A 20804-nucleotide genomic window follows, 5' to 3' on the forward strand; every position below is an offset into this window, starting at 1 on the left:
TATGTAGTTGATAATGTTATGTCATGTCCCTAAATCATTTAGTCCCTTAAATACCATAGGTATATAAAAATAATAATTACCCCTCTTCTTCTGGGGCTTTTTGCCCCATTTCTCTGTTTAACCCTATGGTTGATAGAGTTAAATTTTCATTAATTCCGCCCTTCATATATTTATGTTTTTTAGATATATAGGTAGGTTGTAGGACCATTTTTTAACGTTTTACTGAATTTAACGAGTGCTCACTGCACAAAGTAATAAATAAATATTTTGTTACAGGATATGGCGACATCTTTGGGTGATGGTGTGGGTGATGGCAATGGTGGTAGATTGCAGCTCTGGCGCTGAGAGTATCTGTCCCGAGGAGTGCCGGTGTCATTCGCACTACGACGCAGAGGAAGGGCACGAGTTGCGCGTCAGCTGCACGCGCGGCGGCATGCGCGCTGTGCCCGTAGACTTCCTGGACCGCAACGCGCAGATTCTGGTCATTTCAGCACCGCAGGAACGACCCAACTTCCTCACCATCGGGCCCATCTTCACACAACCAACACCGTTCGCCAATCTCCGGCAACTCCACATCGTCAATTCAAACGTACCCTCGATTGGCCAATACTCGTTCTGGGGGCTCCAAAATCTACAACTTATCAACTTGACATATAATAATTTAACCGCAATAGGGACCGATAATTTCCGGGGACTCATTAATCTTACCGAACTACATCTCGACCACAACCATATAGCGACAATGCCGAGTGAGACTTTCAGACACCTCACATCTTTGAGAATATTAATTCTGGCAAACAATCAAATTTCCTCTCTAGTGCCTAGACTTTTTCGAATGCTAGCTAAACTATATCAACTGGACTTGAGTTATAATCCTTTAGCCGATTTGAACCCCGAAGTGTTCAAAGACATACAACACTTAAGAATATTCAAGTGCAGAAAATGTCTTTTACGAAGGGTGAATACACAGATTTATCATTTGATTCCTCATTTAGAAGAGTTAGATTTAGGAGAAAACCAATTCAAATATCTCACCTCTGATGAATTTATAAGTCTTAAGAAATTAAAAAAGCTGAGACTGGATGGCAATCAGTTGTCGGTGGTGGTGGACAACATGTTCGGGCGCAACCGGGAGTTAAAAGTGCTGTCCTTGGCCCGCAATCGCCTGGCGCTGCTCGCGCCCGCTGCGCTCACCAACCTAACGTCCCTTCTACATCTGGACATCAGCCACAATAAAATAGACAGGTTCCATTTGCAGACTTTTGGGCCAGTTGTTGAATCATTGAAGACTATTAATTTCAGCGGAAACAACCTGCCGTTGAACGAGATTGCGATAGCTCTTCAGATACTACCAGAAATTCACGGCATTGGGCTTGCTAACCTTTCCCTGGAAATTATACCACCAAATTTTTTTACGTATAATGAGCATCTAATTGCCTTAGATATATCCTGGAATAAGATAGCAAGGTTTCCGTTTAAACTTCTGGCAAAAACCAAATTTTTACAAAGACTAGACATTTCACACAATAAGTTACAAGCGTTAAGTGAGCAGGACTTGCAAAGACTGGAAGCCATAGCGCAAGTTCATTTGTCTAAAAACTCATGGCATTGTGATCAGTGTTCGGCTGGAACCATGCTAGTGTATATGTCTACTACAGTTCTTAATTCTACCATTAGAAATCTTAAGTGCTATTCTCCGATGCGGTTACGGGGAACGAGTTTTGGGAGCTTGAGTTTCGATCGGTTGGATCCGTGTCCCAGTACGCACGAAGCTCAGATGAGTGTCATAGCAGGGCTGATGTTGTTATGTGTCGCAGTTTTGGCGGCTGTAGCGGCAGCGTTGTGCTACTCGCGGCGCCGCGCCGCTCACTACTACACTAACGAGGAGAAGAGGCGTGAACACGAACACGACCACCCCGAAGAGCTGTTGGGACGGACCGAGCTGGGCAGCGTGGCTACGATCCACGCGCCGTATCACCTAGTGTCAAAGGGCAGCTAACGGCGAGCTCCAACGCCGGCACCGGCGCGGCCGCCCCGCGCGCACCTCTTGCAGCTGCCACCCCGCCGCGAGCATTTGGCCTCAGTCTCGACACCAGCGCTGGATTCTCACCCGATGCACTTCTTCCCTCCTCCGCCAGCGCCACTTCTAGAACCCGCTCTTTCGAATGATATGTGATATGAGTACCAAGATGATCTTGTGTAAAGCCAAAGATTATGAACGTTCTATGACTCTCACTAAAAGTAACTGTAGGTTCTAGATTGGAAATTGTTGATAGTGACTATAGTTAGACATCGACTTAAAAAAATATCGAAAAATATTTTTCTACTGCTATATAGTATTTTATAAGCGATTTTATCAAAGATTTCCTGAAACAGGACGATAATTATATTTAAAATATTATAAATGAGTTTGAGTATTTAATAGATTAAGCAAATTCTTTATCGTACGTTTACGTTAAAACGTAACGTTTATAATTTGTTTCTAGTAAGTCTCCCAGTTATATCTTAAATTACGAGCAGTGTAATTTTTTATAGAAGTGATGATATGATTAGGTATGTAAAAAAATTGAAATTGAAATTGCAGCATTAAATTTACTCCTCTAATTTTGATAAAAATAATATAATATAAATTTATATATAGGTCGTATATGTACATTTTTTGTTAACAATTCGTAATATGTCAGATCAAATATCAAATATCTTTATTTCAAGTTAGTACTCTCTTTAAATTATGTTAAATGTGGGACGGGACAAGAGCTGTTATACGATATATAATTAAATATTTAAAATAATATTTTGAAGTGGTTCATAAACAGTAATTCGCAATGGTAACAATAATAATAAAAAAAACAAAGCATGATTTTCTCATAAAGTGTTTTAATAACAGATTAAAGACATTAAAAGTAACTTTAGACGCACAGACACACATACATAACTTTAGAGTGCAAATAACATAATTGAGCAAATTTGTTTACTACGAGTTTGGACTTTTTTTAAAGGTTTTTTATGGCTTGAAAAATTAATTGAGCTTTTTTATTTACAATTAGAAGCAATTTTATGCGCTACGCACAAATAAGTACCTACATAAAATATAATATGATACAATGCATCCCGGCTCTTTATTATCAAAAAAATATTTTATATTTTCTGTGAAACATTACTAAAAATTCTGCTGCTGTTGTTTGATTATGTACTTAGACAATTAGGCAGGTAATGAAACACCAATGACTGTGCCAATCTAATAATTAGAAATAAATAAATAAACTTTCAACGTGTCGCACCCGGTAGTGTTGCTCACTTTTACATAAAAAAAAATTTGGAAAAAAGAAATGCTATTTATGTTTAAAAAATTACGCAAAACATACAGCCTGTTGCAAGTTCTATATTTAGATTTGAATAATGTTTTATCGATATTTGCGATATGTAGTAGATCGGTAATAAAAAATGGCTTATTAATGATACATCTTGCATATTTTGTTGTTGAAGTTGTGTTGTACTGATAACGAATTGGCAGTCCTGCAGTCGTACTTGTAGTTTATTGTTTTTAATAGTAATAGGAATATTTACATTAATCTTTCACTAAAAAGACGTTATTGTGTCGAAATGGATCACGTTCAACTTCACTTGATGTCAAAGATTACGATCTCGTAATTTACTGCTTTAGTTCAAATTCTTATCAACAATCAATATCGACAGCATGTTGGCAAAAAAACTTTGTAAATCAATTGTCGTCGAAATTGTTAAATCAATCTAGTCCAGAACTATGAAGATTGGAAAATTGCGATAGTCTTATTTATTACCACAAAAAACCGATGTATATGTCTGCATTATACACTGCTCGTATCTAACCTTGCTATTCTTTATACAGTTGGTAATTAAATAAATACGTTTTGGTATTTTTATTTAAAGAGCTAGTTACTTTCAGAATCAATAACGACACATAATTGCGGGATACAATTACTTAGTTAGTTTTTTGACATTAAGCAAATTTATATCCCTACAGGCAGTGTATCTAATTAGTACTATACGTATTAGTTAGGTTTTATGACGAAATATGATCAGGCCGACTTGTGGTATTTTCGTTTCGATTTCAATTACTACAAGATACTACCACGTGGCTAAAACACTGAATAATTAGACAGAAAATACGAAAGAACCCCAGCAAACATAGCTATTGGCATTAAATAAGTTGGTCCAACCAAACTAACTGAATAACTTATCAATGCAGAGATAATACCACCGAAATTACAAATACGATAATTATACACGGTGGGCAAATATTTATTTAAAAAAAAAAAAATCTGCAAGCAATAGTGACTGCAAAATTCAACCAATAAGGGAGATAAAACGGAGTTGAAGTTTTAAAGAAACAGGCAAAACATTGTACGTACCTATAATCTATGTTTCTCTGGAGTTCGCCTCTCCAGGGGGTTGGCTTGTAGGAAATAAGTTTTCCTTGAGAACCGTTTTAAGTCAATCGCTTCAAATGGTACATAGAAGTTTAGCTAAAACGAAATTGCGATATATTTAAAACTAATAAATTTAATAAAAACAATTAGTGTCCATTCACGGACATCACGTAACGACAAAGAGGCTAATGACATTTGTCTATTTACAATTTGTAACTATTATGTTAGTTTTTAAAGCCTTTTAATAATTATTCATTAAAATTTATAGAATTACAAGCAAGTGGCTCAACGGAAGGTGTAGCCGGAAGTCTGCGTGGATAATTTGAATGTTCTAAGTAGTAACCGCTCAAATAAAATAGGTTAATTAATATCAAGTATCATATTAAAACTGTCAGTATAATATTAGTGACCTATAATAGAGTAAGTAAGTAGTACAAATAGCCCTAACAATAAACTACAATCCTCCTTCTCACTCTCAGTTACCGTCGTGCGATCAATTGAAGCAAACATGCAATAACGTAATTAAATACTGCAGCTCTTGGTACCCAATAACTACAAATTCACAACAATAACAGCGATTCGTTTTTTGGTGTTACTGGCTGTCTCTAAATATTTATTTTCAATCTCTCGTATCGTAGTACCATCCAGGTCTTCCCGGGAGTCAGTCCCGAGGTGATTTTCAATAATTATTATGATTTTAAGTACTTATCAAGTAGTGATCCTAGGATGATTTGTGGTATTCGGTTCGAATTTCTATTAAGCTTTATTTACATACGTAATCATGAAACCATTTTGTAGTTGCAAGCTGATGACAATACTAAATATAACTGTGTCGCAGTCAAATTGTAAGAATCCGCCGTTTACAAACGGCGTCGTCATTTTACAAACGTTTTCACGTTTGCAAATTGCCGAAGGCAAATTGTTAGTGCACTCAACAGTATCAACGTAAACGTGATGGTCGTCTAAGGGTGACCATGGTGTTTTATCAATTTATATTAACTTTTATACCGCACCACCATCCTCAAGGCCACCACAATCTCAAGGTCACCCAAAATCGAATCAGAGCACCCCACTATCCACGTGGTCTTGTCTGCCATACCCCTAGAGAGCAACAGGGATGTTGACATGAATCGCAAATATATAATATCATAATATGTTACGTTTTTTTACCATAGCAGGGAATATTGGGTTATTCTCACTAGTTACCACCAAGTTGTTACCAGTGGTAACTACTGTGATTTTTTTTCCCACCTTTTACCACTGGTGAAAAAAAAATACCAGTAGTTACCACCAATTCGGTTTTGTGGTAACTACTGGGATTTTTTTTTCCCATTAGTTACCACTGATAAAAGGTGGGAATTGTTTTCCCAGTAGGTAGTTACCACTGGTAAGAACTTAGTGGTACGAGTAACTAGTGGGAATGACCCGGAATATTAGAATGCTGAAAATCATATTTTGTAAGTGTAAATATGCGTAACAAATTAATTAAAAATATTTAAAATAAAAATAAAAATTGGCAAACGCCAATCGGAGCGCGCTACGTTACGTCACGGTGTGAGAAAGTCCCACAGACAAGTTGTCAAACCTGACCGTAATCCATACGTTACCACCAAAGAGTTTGAAAGTTTAATATTTATTATTTCACCATTAGACATTTATTACAAAAAATATATTTACACGATATAAAGTATATATTTATTTGTTGTTAAATAAATAAAATGTTAAATGTCATATTATACGATATTTCACTAAAAATCTTTTTAATTATTTGGCTAAATGGAACTATTATTGCCAGCGTTGACTATCGAAACAGAAAATAATAATTTAAAAAGTTAAACCGGCGCCTGCTATATGCACTCAAATTTTAGTTGTATCAAAATAATTCATCTTAAATTGTAACCGCAAGTGTTTTTGTATGAAATCAGTTATTGTAATAAATTTTTGCAATGTATTTATCATCGCTGAACGTAATATATACCTAGTGCCGAAGTAACAGTTATCATTTAAGTTGAAGGCAATATGCATCATGTAAAAAATATTTGTTTTATTGTGATTTTTTCGCAAATCTATTAAAAAACGTCGTCACCTACCATGTGCGAAAGTGTTATTATTTACTCGTCCCTTTTCTTTTAAGACAAGACATATCGGGACTTGTAAGTAATGATCGACACACTTCGCACTCGACATGAAATGTACTATTTTAATCAAAAGGCGAATACGAATCCTACCTACCCTAGTATCTTTATTCTTGTTCTTTTACATATAAGTAGGCACTGCATAACACTTAAAAAACTTTTTAATTAATATTTTAGCTTACATATGTACGTAATATCTTTTAAAAAGAGAGAGAAATTAATTACAACAGCTTTTGATCTACGCTATGACTGACAATTTGACAGCAGTTTGTTTATTTATCACATCGTGCCGTCATTAAGATCACGTGATAGCTTGGAGCGTTTAGGCGCGAAATTTAAGCCACCCAGTTTCCAAAAGCCTTCCCTGCCCCCGCGCTCCTAATAAGTCCGACGAACACCCTATCGTTTTTCATAGTTTTGATGTGCAGCGCTATGCGTGGTAATGTAAAGAACTATTTGGATCAAAATGCCGCGGCAAATTGCAAACAATGCAAACTGCGCTGTTAATGTCATAAGGTATTTTACAAAATGCGGACTTTTTACAATTATTTGCCTTCGGCAATTTAAAAACGGCGTAGTTATTTTATGTTTGAATTCTACCCGTGTATCGTGTTGTTTGCTAATTCGTTTAAGTGCTTAATACGATCTTCGTAATTAGATGGATTTGTTTGATTTTTAAACGAAGAATTGTAACGTCATTAAGTTAAAGAAAAGTTTATTTTTGCTTTGCGTTTGATAGCCAGTTGGATTATAAATTGTAACCTATTTTTAATTTAATATCTCAGTTTAAAGTATGTTTGTGAACAAAGTTCTAATGAATGTAGTAAAGAAAATAACATATACCTATTAAACCACACGGTAAATCTACGGAGGCTGCAGGAAATTCTCAGTACTAGGGTACGAGAACTAATATTAGTTCCCTAATTTCCGTAGTATTTTTAATGTTTTCAATATAGTAAATAACATTAACAATTAAATGCCTAAACGCCAGTAGCATTTTAGGAAACGGTTTGGATATGACATTTATAGTATTTATTACTTAACGCTTTTATTGGTGTTTCCTTGCATAAAAGTTAATAAAATATGTTAGTTAAGTAATTAAAACTGGACAAGTGCGATTCGGACCCGGCCACCGAGGGTTCCTTACTTTATTAGTATTTGTTGTTGTAGCGGCAGCAGAAACACATCACCTGTGAAAATTTCACCTGTCTACTATCACGGTTTATGGATACAGCCTGGTGATGGACAGACGGACAGTGGAGTCTTAGTAATAGGATCCTGTTTTTACCCTTTGGGTACGGAACCCTAAAAAGGAACGTCATTGTACAGCTAATTATATTGTGTAATAGGTACATACATAAATAGAGACACAACACGAAAAAGATTCACACATTGATATTAAGAAGCGTAATTGATGGTTTGATGATAAATCACATAGGCAGAACATAACGTAACGAGAATTTAGTCTTCTTATCTTCTGTTTGGGACACTACTAACAAAACTGTCCAGGGTTCTATTTATATATAAATATTTGTTTCACTTTGATAAAATTTGCTGGCGTATGCCTATCCTAAAATTGAAAGTATGATTTAACGATTTTTTTATGATGTGAAATGCTAAAATGCAGGGGTTCTTTTACTTATTTATTTAGGCTGTTAACTCAGGGATATTGACGTCAAATAAAAAAAATATTTGTAAAGTTTTTTGCACGAAAAGTAAACAATTACAGCAGGTACGTATTGTAAAATGAGATTTATAATTAATTTAATGTAAACTCGATATTATAAAAGTATAGCGCCTAGATAAAGTCCAATGGCAATCATTTAATTTGAGCTAATTGATTACATCAATTAACAGACAATTCATTAATTAACTCAAGTCACCGCCCCGTTTCACCCTCTTTAGGGATGATTTCCGACATAAAAACTATCCTATGTCCTTCCCCAGGACTCAAACTATCTTTATGCCAAATGTCAATTAAATCGGTTCAGCGGTTTAAGCGTGAAGAGGTAACACACAGACAGACAGACAGACACACTTTTGCATTTATAATATTATAATTAATAGTATGGAATATAGATAATACTCATTAGTTCTATCAATAATATTAAGGCCATAACAATCCAACGCTTAAATTAAGAGGCAACAGGAGTGGTCATGTCTCCATACAAACGTACTCGACTGTTTCCTCCGTGGTTTTAAAAGCTAGAGCAATGATTTTCTCAAATCAGATTATTATTGTTAATATCTGTGTTCCTTTGCTTTTTTGATAGTTTTGTTTTTTAAGGTGAAGACGAAGGCTGCAAAGAGAAGCATGCTATTCAAAACTGACATCAGGCTAATGCCTAAAAATCAAAACAGTCCGACACAAATCATTTTATTAACATTTAGATGTCAAATTTTCGTTACATTTAGTTAAGTTTTGGGGGAGGAGACAGTCGAGTAAAAAATTTCGGTTTTGAGATTTTTACGCAGAATTTTTTGCCTAACCTGGCGTTGTCCTTATCGCACTAGTTATAGGAGCCACTTCCGTTAGCGAGACGGATATATTAACCTGAATTTAAATCTCAGCTCCCGTATCCTCTTAAACACAATGTACAATTGTACATCGTATACTATAAGAACACGTGTACAATGGAATCAGTTGATTATTTATTTATTTAAATCATTATGGAACTGTAAGATGGAACACCAATTAATTAGGCAAATAATATAATTAATAGCACAGGTAAGCGTAATCAAATACAAATGAAATAACCAAATAATAGTGTATCTAAATAATGCTAAGGATATATTCGGGTGTTCATTTGATGTCTACTTTTGTATTTAATATTAGATGTCGAGGAGAAACGTCACGTACTACTCTGTATTTTTCAGCGATCTTAGTGCAATGACGGTGGTTCTAAACAGAAGAGCAACAAAAATGTGCATGCAGTCTTTGTGCGAACCCCAAGGAATCATATCAAAATCGCACCAGGCGCTCAGGGCGAACACCCTTACCTACTGGTTCCTCGTGCCCTGAGTTCTTGGATCTCGTGCGCGGACTGTACTAGGTTTTAGGAAGCATTTGTATTGAAAACACTAAATACTTTCATCAGCTTCAAAGCCTGGATGGATACTATACCAAGGTGCTTATCTAAGTACATATTAACCCTACTAAGCGACACTTGCACCATCCCACTAACCCGGGGTTAACCGGTTAAACCGTTAACCAAGTGTCAAATTGTACTGGTTACCATGGCAACTAGGTTTTACCGGTTAACCCCGGGTTAATGAATGGTGCAAGTGGCTCTAAATACGAGTATATAATAATAACTATAGATGTCAATGTTTGAATTTACCGCGGATCGTGTTTTTTAATTATAATGTTTTGTGTGTAATAAAAAAGTAATCGCTGAGTTCCCTCGAGCATAATATTGCTCATTTTTACAAGCTTTTTATTAACTTGCAATGTACCTATGTATGTAATATGTAAGTATGTAACATGTTTGTAAGGGTCAAATTTTGCAAGTTAAATTTGACCCACTTCCCGGTTTCCGAGGAAGCTGAAAATTTGCATACATATGTAAGTCGGGTGACAATGCAATATTATGGTACCAACGAGCTGATCTGATGATGGAGACAGGAGGTGGTCATAGGAACTCTGTGATAAAACAACGCAACCAAATTGTGTTTGGGGTTTTTAGAATTAAGCCTGTGGAAAGAAAAGTACAGTCAGCGATAAAAGCTTGTACCAAAAATGTTTTTTTTTCCAAAAACTTATTATTAGAAATTATTTTCGTATTTTTAGTTTTTGTGCAAAACTGAAGAAGAAGTTTGAAGTGCATTTTAGACCCGAGATTTTTTTCTATCGAGCGAAAGTCAAGAACTCAGGATTCGCATTGCTATAGAAAAGCATCGATTGCTAATTAAATTTTTAGTAATCGTATTGTGAGCTAAAAAAGCGCTACGACTTTTCAAAAACTTCGTTCTCTGAGCCTACTGCACCTTAAAGCATAAACCATTCTACCGATAGAAGAGCACACTGAGTATTTAACGCACTCTTAATAAACACACTCGGTATTTTTTTAAGCAATTTAATTTCATATTTTGATATTAAAGTTCATTTGATGGTATTAAGGTCCTTGTGGTTGGTGGTTTACATAGAAGGTTTTTCTCCCCAACCTATCTTGTGTGTGTCATAACTCATAAAAAGCAATAAAAATATGTTTTTGTTTATTGAGTATTATTAATATTATATTAATATCACTGAACGGTATGGAAAACCCTGAATAGGGTAGTTATTGATTGAATTGTTTCGTAAAAGTAATAAATAACATATCTGTCGAAAAAATTTATAATGTAAACTGTGTAAGTAATATCTACCTACATATACGATACATTACATAAGCTACATAAGTCAGATTTCCGATTCGTCTGCACGTATATATTCCTAGCTACTAATGTTCCGTTGAGCATCTAATGCGAAATGTAAATACACTTTTATACTTTATTAGCGATTTATAATACTTTACAAATCTAATAAATACATTTTCGCTGTTTCATTTCTACATCATTCATGTAATCACTTCCCAATAAGTCTTATATTGATTGTACCTATTACATAGTATTGTACTGAGGAATGACGAAATTTCTATTTGTCTGTAAGTACCTATTTCGTATGATATATAAGGATTTGTCTGCGCATTCGAGCCGTATTCGATGTAATTTGTAGAAGTTTTTCTTTGGTACAGAATTTTGTCGGCACCATAATGTAGCCATATCTACAGCAGTCTGAGTGTTTTACATACTTACCTATATATCAATGGAGTTCTTAAAATTACGTGTCGTTGTCGGTTTAAATAAGAGGGATGTATTCCGATTTGTAAACTATACCTACAAGATCTAAATGTTAGTTAAGACTGTACGATACACTGATGTTGGAATCTTATTTGTATCTTATATTACAAAATGCTCAGCCAATAAAATATTGAGTTATGTACATATATGTATATGTCAACGATGTATAAATATATAAATATGTAAGCTTTAAGTTAACCTAAAGTAGCTACGCTGACATGAATAATTACCTAATTTGTGTCTTTATAACATTATTTATTTGTACTCGTATACTTGTGTGTGTGTGTGTATATATTAATTAAAACAAGAGCCAGTAGGTACTTTTGCAGGTATGTAACTATTACATATGTCTGATTCAACAAAAAGCGACAAGTATTGATAAATAGTTACAATAAAAAATATACTTCGGTGTCACAGATGAAAAACGACAAAAACATGTGTGTTTATTTAAATATCAATAAGTCAAAGTATAGATTATGTCTTAAAACAATCTATTTATTATGTGATATATTTACATATCCCTTTTTACGTTCAGTTAAATGGAAAGTAAGGAATTTTAGTAACATGTAAACGAGATGCATTTTGCCTGCTGCTAAGAGCAGATATGGCGTATGGTATTATATTTAGTATTATCTGGTTGTATTTATTTAATTGCTGCAATGTTTAAAAAAATAAGAAGTACTTACCTACATCCTAAAATTATGTCTAAGTAATATTAAGTAATGTAGATAGGCACCTTCATTGGACTGAGAATAAGGTTATTTAAGCATTTACTTGATAATAAGCATATACATAATATATATCGAGAAGAGGTTAGAAATTATGACATATAGTGACCGTGTTGAAAAAAATAAACTGCGATCTTTTAAGAATCAGCTTAATTTGGTTAGATGATGCAGAGGGTAAATATTTTTAAGGTAAATTTCAATCATGTTTAATTGTTAAAAGAGAAGAATTGAAAATGTAGCCAGACATCAGTGTAGTATTGTAAAATTATATTTTATTGCATTATTCGGAAAGCTCTTAAAACTTTAATGTCTGACAACTATCATTTAATTATCAATGTGCTCTTATGTACGTCTAACAATATAAAATCCTACCTGTCTGATTCACAGTATTTTTATTAGACTAGTTATACCTATAAATGTTTGCAGTGTATTCCTTTACACTTTGTGAGTTATTTGGAACAAATAGAGAACCTGCAGCGGGGTTGCGCACTTAATACAAGTTTAAATATGTTTAATAGCATTTTTCTATGATATTATGTCCATTTCAGAACTTTGACAGATCTTTGGTAAAATATTTATATATTATTTATCTGTTCACATACCATAGTCACATTTGGATTAAATTAATTAAAAACTACTTAATAGCATACTTTTTTTTTCCGTCTGCCTACCTACAAATCTGATAAGATTATAACGATTGTAAACTCCGACTCCGCCCACGCAAAGTTTGCACCGATTTGGCCATTATCTTGGCATTGACAATGTATGGCCGCATTGGTCGCACCAACTTCAACTCAAAATAACTTTACGGGCGACCTAGCGTGGTCTCACTTATACTACTTTTGTGTCTGAATTAATATTACGGTGGAGGCAGGTCTTAGATAATAATTGATATTAACTAAACCTAATCACAGACCCTTAACTACGTACAATTATTTTTTCATTTCTCATGCTCTGAAAGTGGGTCGTTGTTGTTCTAAAAAGTGTTCAAAAACTGATACGTTTCTGCTCTAGAGCACTATACTTTCTAAGTACGTTTTTAGGGTTCCTTAGTCAACTAGGAACCCTTATAGTTTCGCCATGTCCGTCTGTCTACCCGCGGCTTTGCTCAGTAGTCGTTAGAGCCAGAAAACTGAAATTTGGCATGGATATATAAGTCAATTGTCAACCGACAAAATGGTAAAATAAAATCTGAAAAAAAAAGTGAAACTTCTTTGAGGATGACGTTTATCGCTGTTGGCACTTTAGCGTGTGTTCCATTGTGCGTGTGTCACTATTGAGCGTTACTTCCGTCGAAAAATAAATCTGATTTACCCTCTAGTCGCGCCTAAAGAAGTTTTACTTCAAAACAATTTTAAGGGAACCCCCCCCCCCCCTACATAAAGTATGTAATTTTTTTTTTTGCGACCCTATAGTGAGGGGTATCGTTGGATAGGCCTTTAAAAACGAATACGGGTCTTCCACAATCATTTTTTGATCAAGTTAATATTTTCGGAAATAATCGCTCCAAACGAAAAAAAAACGTGCCCCCCCCCCCCTCTCTAACTTTTACACCATGGGTCTAAAAACTATGAAAAAAATCGTAGAAATAGAACTTAATTAGTATAGGCAATCGCGCTGACATTCATCCCTACTTTGAAATTAAACAAATTACCGCAAAATAATAATGTTTTTAAAATTACTGCAGTTTGCTAATATATGTCTTTTTCATAAATATTGCAAATCTAATTATTCTTCGCTACTCTATAGACATTCAAAGCCTCCGATTTCAAGTAAGGGCTAAGGAACGAATAATGGCCATAGGTCTGTTTCAAATTATGCAAATTTTCATTGTCTTATTTGGTTTCCTCGCTTTCGATATGAAAAGTAGTGTTTAACTCGGGTGAAATGTTAAATTCATCCCTCTGTTAACAATCTACTATTATACTAATATTAGCTACCGTTTAGCCTATTGTGACGGAACGGAAGGGTAACTCGGAACCCTACACTGAGCATGGCCCGACATGCTCTTGGCCAGTTTTTTTTCTATTTTTTACTATAAGAAATTTAAATTTTGGTTATAAATGGATTTGTAGTAAAATTTCCATTCTGATAATTAACTCTTCAACGATATTTTTATCTAAATTGTTAATTGAAAGTACCCTCAAGAAATACTACTTAGCCGTGTTTTTTTAAATGCACGTGTATTTTACTTTCCTCGTATCCGAAATAAAAAGTAGTGTTTAACTCGGGTGAAAGGCACCATTTCAGTCTCGGACTATTGGCGCTCTTACTGCGTTCGAACGCCAAACTACCTACCTCGACATACCTATTGGATTTCTTTCATAAATGTATTAAATATTAATTAAACATAGTAGCTCTTATCTGTGTATCCTTAGTACCTAGTACGAGGAAAATTCAATCATCAATTTGCCCAAACCATTTAAAATTAAAAGAACAGTTTATTTACTTATAGTGCCATCCTCTAATGGAAGATGGAAGTGATAATTAATAAAATAAGTTTAGGCCCGTTTTAGCCAAATTGAAATAAGAATATTATCAAAACTAATCATCGCAATTGTACATATGTAACACTAATAATACACACATTACTGACTACGACTTTATTTACTATACGCGGCGTGTCCAAAATTACCGCCTTCTGGATCCGACCCTTGATCCAACAACCCAACAAGAGTCTTTAGGTGTAGGTCGTTGTCTCTTCGCTATGAGACTTCGCTATAACATCCCACCTGGCGGTTATCTCGTGAGCCAAGTCTAAGTACTTGCTGGACTTGTCCTTCTCGGCCTTCGCGAGATTCTGACGATGACGACGAGTACGCCCCGCACGCCCCCGACGCCCGCTGCCGCTGCTGTGGGCGCTGCGATCGATCTATCAGCACGATGTCAGGCTTATTGGCTACAATAGTCCCGTCAGTGATGATAGATAAATCGCGTGGCACGACCATTTTCGAGAACTGGCGAAGGTGAGTATGTACTTGTACAGAAGGCCGTATAGGGGAGCCAGCTGCTGGTGAATTTAACCTAATTAACCTTATTATTATATTTAACCTGGGTTGGGTCTATCTTTAGGAAACAAAATATTATTTTTGTGACATAGGTACCTACTTAAAATCAGCCTTTTTTATTGCGAAAACATTATCCATAAAATTAGGAATCCAAAAGTGCTTAAGCATTACAAGCGCTTGTTTATATCATATCAATGTCAATATCTCTGACGCTGTAGACCGTGAAGTCTAAGAACAAAATTGTCTAATATTTCTTTTACATCAGATGATGAGTCGTTGCAATGTTTACAAACTCTACGCGGATGTCATATGGATTTCTGTAGCACGTAGCTCCCCTCGGGAAAGGGCGATGAGTCTTGTCAGGCGGTTATTAGCATAACGACCAGCTAACGACGGCGATGATACGTGCGTGACGCCGCGTATAGGTATTCGAGTGATATAAACGTTACGACGTTGACACTCAACGTTAACAATTTGGGGCGAGCTACAGGGGAGCTTAATGTAGGTAAACCATCATCCCATTCCGTGAGGTAGATAATTCACTGTGAATTTATACATATGTGAAAACTATCATAGGTTGAGTGGTCGTTTATTAGGTATTTGGCTCGTGTCTGCGGTTGTGGCTATATTGTTTGGCGATTTACACAGAGGGACAAATTTGCTTTTTATAACAGTCTGAGTATTTTGTGAAGTAATATAAATGGCTAACTATATTTCGGTTGTTTGTGGAAGAATGCACAAACAAATAATTAAACATACTAGTATTCATGATTTACGTACTTAATTTTATATTTGACTATATTTGAGTTAATCTGAATGCTGAATGCCGAACGCCACAACAAGTTTATACGGTCAGCGTAAAATACGCTGGAACTGTTTTGTCCCTTCTCATTTTTTTTTTCACGTTATAAAAGCCATGATAGACTATAGCGGCCAGTAAATAAAAATGCAATCAATGAGTTCCAAAAATATTAATAGTCAGAGTCTGACTTCTAAGTCCAAAATACAGTCCCAACCGATAGAAAGCATGAGACTTGGCATATATGTAGACGGGGTGCTAAGGATGTTTTAGAAGTAGGCAGAAATAAACTTTTCTGGCAGGTTCTGTATGGCAGAAAAAAATCGTGCGTCAAAATATGCACCTGATATAGTTTGAAAACTGTTATTCATACTAACTTAAAAAGGCTACGATCATGCTACGATTGTAGGGAACTTAATGAAGAATATACTTATTGTTCATTGGCGGTTTTATTTGAACTTCAACAGTTTATCTTATCAATGAAAACTGGAAAATGGGACACAAAGGTGGGGAAAGGGGCGGGGAAGCATCCACTTAACAAGTAGCTTCCCCCTTCCATTTTTTCTTACATTTCTTCAGGATGGAATTTGTTAGGAAGATGACCTGGACTAAAAATATTAAAAGGTCCTTGTATGTTCCGCAGTGGTTGTAACTATAAAATATGTATTTATCTGTATTTTACTATCATTTTATGCAACTGATACATGCCTAACAGTGGCCGCATGTCAAAATTGTCCGTAGGTAAGCCGGAACGGAACTAATTTGGTTTTTCTTTCTTTAAAATATTAGCTGTGGGTTGTGGGAAATGAGGCAGGCGGTTCAGCCTGAGTCAAACCGGTAGGGATCGAGGTACATGGAGGCTCCGCTACTATATACCGGTAGGGATCGAGGTACATGGAGGCTCCGCTACTATATCAAATGGGTTGTTCAAAATTGAGGTCTGAAATTACAAAATAAGATGTAGTTGAGTCGAGTTTTGTAATAACATATCCGAGAATTTTAAGACCTCGTTATGTATAACATTTTTAAAAACGCAGAATAGAATCCAACTACGTTAATGAGGACACAGGCGGCTGGGGGCGGCAGATAGGAATTTCAAGGAATACGCGCCGGTCTAGCCAAGGTGACAATCGCTATCGGTTCGACAACGAAACGCTTTGTGACACTGATACAGCTAGTGTGACAGTGATAGTTGCGTTTCGATCGCTACGGGGCGTAAGCGACTGGCATGTTGGCTACGCGGCCAGGAAATTTCAAGGAAGTGTTTATAAACATTAATTGCACCACACTACACCTCACACCTCAGTACCGCTAATACGCAGCTCAAATCCCCCACTAAAAACCGGAGAATTAGGCACTGCGGACTTTCACATACCACGTGCTTCTAAGCCAAACTACTGTTGTTCGCACTTATATAAGTTCGAGTAAAATATCAAAACATTTTCTAAATATACTTACTAGTAACTTATGGTAGACGTCCCAGTGCTCATCACTGTCCCGGGACATGTCATCTTTAAACTTACGTCTTTAGCTAGAGGTGAAAACGGTCGTTTACTATAGTAGTCGCACTTGGAAGAATTTTAGTATGAAGCATAAACATATTTATGTTGATTAGGAATAACGCTTTACTATCTGTAGTCAATAAAACACACCGGTCGTCAAAAGCCACCGTTACGGATTGGATCAAGAACCATATATTATATATATTATATGTGTTCGCCAAATGTGTCGCTTAACTTCAAACTCGGGTAAATTCATTCGACTCCCTCAGCAAATAACTGCCCTATTACCTTTTCTTAATGCCAAAATCGCATAATCTGACGGATGGATGTACCCAGGATGGAAAATAAGCGACTTAAATTGATATACTTAGGTATGAGATGCCTCTTTGCATTTGTCGCGAATTCAATGTTGTGGAACTTGTTATATTTAATCAAAAGTATTAAAAGCCTAATTGGTATTTTGTCTTAAAGCCTGTGTGACAACAGTTTAATTATTTTTGATTTTGCTAGGCACCAAGCTACGATGAAAACAAAATACTTGGGCAATTTCAAGCACCTTCGGTACTTATACGAAAAAGCGAATTTTTGGTATGGTACAGTCGATCTCGCAAATGTGTCCTTTTATTTCCTTGTTTACCAAGCGAGCGCAAAACGTAATTGATTTAGCTTTGGTAAAAAGACTCATCGTATGTCCTGCTATTCTCCACTACACTACAGGTCGCATTCTCAACCGCGTCTCGTGAGATTTTTTCTGGGAAGGACCCACTTATCCGATCGTTGCTATGACTTAGATTATAATAATAGCAAAATGTATGTCCAAAATACTTACCTCTAGTACATTTTGAACGGGGAAGTAGTTTCTACACTTGTCAGAAAGTCATCGGATTCTCAACAACGGTTACTTTTGGTTGCCTAGAAAATTTGATCGTCTTCGACACCCATACTTATATTTAATATTATATACCACTGAAAATGAAAAAGAGTGAGTCAATAAAGAGTTAAAAAGCCTTTAGGGAACGACTAAATAAATAAGAAATTGTGTGTTTTTATGAAACCACGGTGGAAGTGACTGTTTTTCGGATTGTAGGCATTAAACTAAAAACTCGCGTTTTTAATCTTAACTTAATAAATATCCTATTTAATTATCTTACAAAAGCTCGCCCAACGCCAATGTCATTCAGCTACTCAACACGTAACGGCGCTGTAACTAATTATTAATATCGCTTACTTATCATAGGCGAGTCAAGGGCTAAAGAAACCGGTATAAGTAAGCTCTCAGATTATGCATAGGTTTTTAAGGATCTCACGGTCACGTTACACTGGAGTTTTCGAGATGTCTACACGCTTACGAGTAGCCAACCATTGGGAATTGTTTAACGGAATCGTGACGTCCGTGACGTTCGAAAACAAAAAGTAGTATGTGACTGTAAACTTCCTATTATACTTAGAATAGAATAGAATATAATATAATAGTTTTTATTCGTAAACACAGATAATAGACATTAAAAGAAGACATTATAGTGAAAATAAAGTGTCACAAGTGTGTGTGTGTATTATGATATGACTATTTGCCATACACCGTAGACTTTACCTATACCATTTAATGTTAATAAGGTCTACTGTCCTTAAAATGTTGTATGAAATTATAAGTAAATATCAGACTTCGTGAATTACGATTCTTAGTCCGATGATGAAGCTTATTTTAAAGATTTTACTAATGCTGTAATTCTATAATGCGACATGCTAAAGACGGATCAAAAAATTAGAGGCGATAGAATAAGTTTCATTTTAACATGAAATAAGTTTTTGGCAAAAATTTCACTTTTGGTACAAGCGTTTATCGCTGACTGTACTTTTTTTCTACAGGCAAATCGAGACAATTCTAAAAACCCCAAACACAATTAGGTTGCGTTGTTTTATTACAGACTTCCTCTGACCACCTCCTGTCTTCATCATCAGATCAGCTCGATGGTACGATAATATTGCATTGTCACCCGACTTACATGCGTATGCAAATTTTCAGCTTCATCGGAAACCGGGAAGATGGTTAAATTAGTTACCTTAGATTCCATTACATAGTTAGATGATTCCATCATGAAGTTCCAGTTCATGTCTTCCGGCTCCATCATCAGATCAGTTCGACAGTACCATATTATTGTATTGTCATCAGAACTACATACAGCTGCCAATTTTCATGACGCTACGATCCTTGGAAGATGGTTAATTTAGATTCCATTATATAGTTACATACAGGTCGACCTAATAAAAGCGTGTTAAAAAAAAGCACGCTATTTACCAATCTCAAGTCACTTAAATTAAAGCCGTCGACTCAAAGCCATTATTAATGTTAATAATGTTAGTAGTTATTGTAGAAATGGCAGCCCAAAGAAGTCAGTTTTGGCATTAATAGCAGACGTAATGTATAAAAACCAGTAGCACAGATAATGGTACAGACTATGGAAGGTAGAGGTAAGGAAATGAATCTTCATGTATCAAAAAGTGACCGTAAAAAACAGTAAATAGGCGGCGCCACCATACACTGAAGTACCTAGACCATACACCTAGTATTTATATAAATGTGCACCCTTGCGACCTCACGAGGGACAGAATATACGCAATGCGACAAAATTAAAAACACCTTTTAACATTCCTGACAACATACCGGAAACAACCTACGTAATTTGGTCGGGTTATTTGCTGCCCCTCCCCCATTTCATCTCTACATTATTATACCTCTATGGTTCATGTCATAGAGTCTCCTATATATTACCATACTCGTTGGTCTCAGAGCCTACCTAGCGCCACCGGGGAAACTAGGAATTATTATTTAAAGCTGAAAGCGGTCACTTTTGCACCGTTATCATGACGTTATACATAAAGTGCGACATAAAAAATAAGAAATAAAATAAAATAGAACTAAAAAAATTCCATACTAAATTGTTGCCATGTTTAAGCATTTTACGTCAAAAATGTGACAATTACGTAGGAAGTGCCGGAGGAATTTCTTGTCGCAGTATAAATGAGTTTCTTTAGTCCAAACCATAACTATAGCCGGTCAAACAATATTGTCACTAGAAAAGGCGCAAAATTCAAATTTTCTATGAGACGATAACTCTACGCCTACATTTTTTAAATTTGCCGCACTTTTCTACTGACGGAAATGGCTTGACAGAGTATATAATATTATATGATAGAATTGATAGACAAACTAAGCCTCCGCCTACTACTTTCATCGCGTTGAAGTCATTAGACCGTTTACCAAAAAAACTATTGCTAGTTATTATTAAGAGTCTGCAGCAAGCTCGGCCGAATTTCACCTTCCCATACAAACGGAGTTTCGTTCTCATTTTAAAACTGCGTGTCGGATTGTAATAAAACTTTGCA

At 35.6% G+C, this 20804-nt stretch overlaps 1 protein-coding gene and 1 long non-coding RNA gene across 2 annotated transcripts in view; one reads left to right on the forward strand and one right to left on the reverse strand.

Moving 5' to 3' along the window:
* Positions 1–2414, forward strand: part of LOC134754266 (insulin-like growth factor-binding protein complex acid labile subunit) — a 74733-nt gene extending 72319 nt beyond the window's left edge. Inside the window, exon 2 of the mRNA XM_063690481.1 lies at positions 277–2414. Within this exon, the coding sequence (XP_063546551.1) occupies positions 277–1999 (1723 nt within the window). The 3' untranslated portion in view covers positions 2000–2414. The remainder of the gene's footprint in view (positions 1–276) is intronic.
* LOC134754512 (uncharacterized) overlaps positions 1–20804 on the reverse strand; it is a 348665-nt gene that overhangs the window by 194111 nt on the left and 133750 nt on the right. The gene's annotated exons all lie outside the window — the stretch shown is intronic.

This window comes from Cydia strobilella, chromosome Z (assembly GCF_947568885.1).
Source record: "Cydia strobilella chromosome Z, ilCydStro3.1, whole genome shotgun sequence".
NCBI lineage: Eukaryota > Metazoa > Arthropoda > Insecta > Lepidoptera > Tortricidae > Cydia > Cydia strobilella.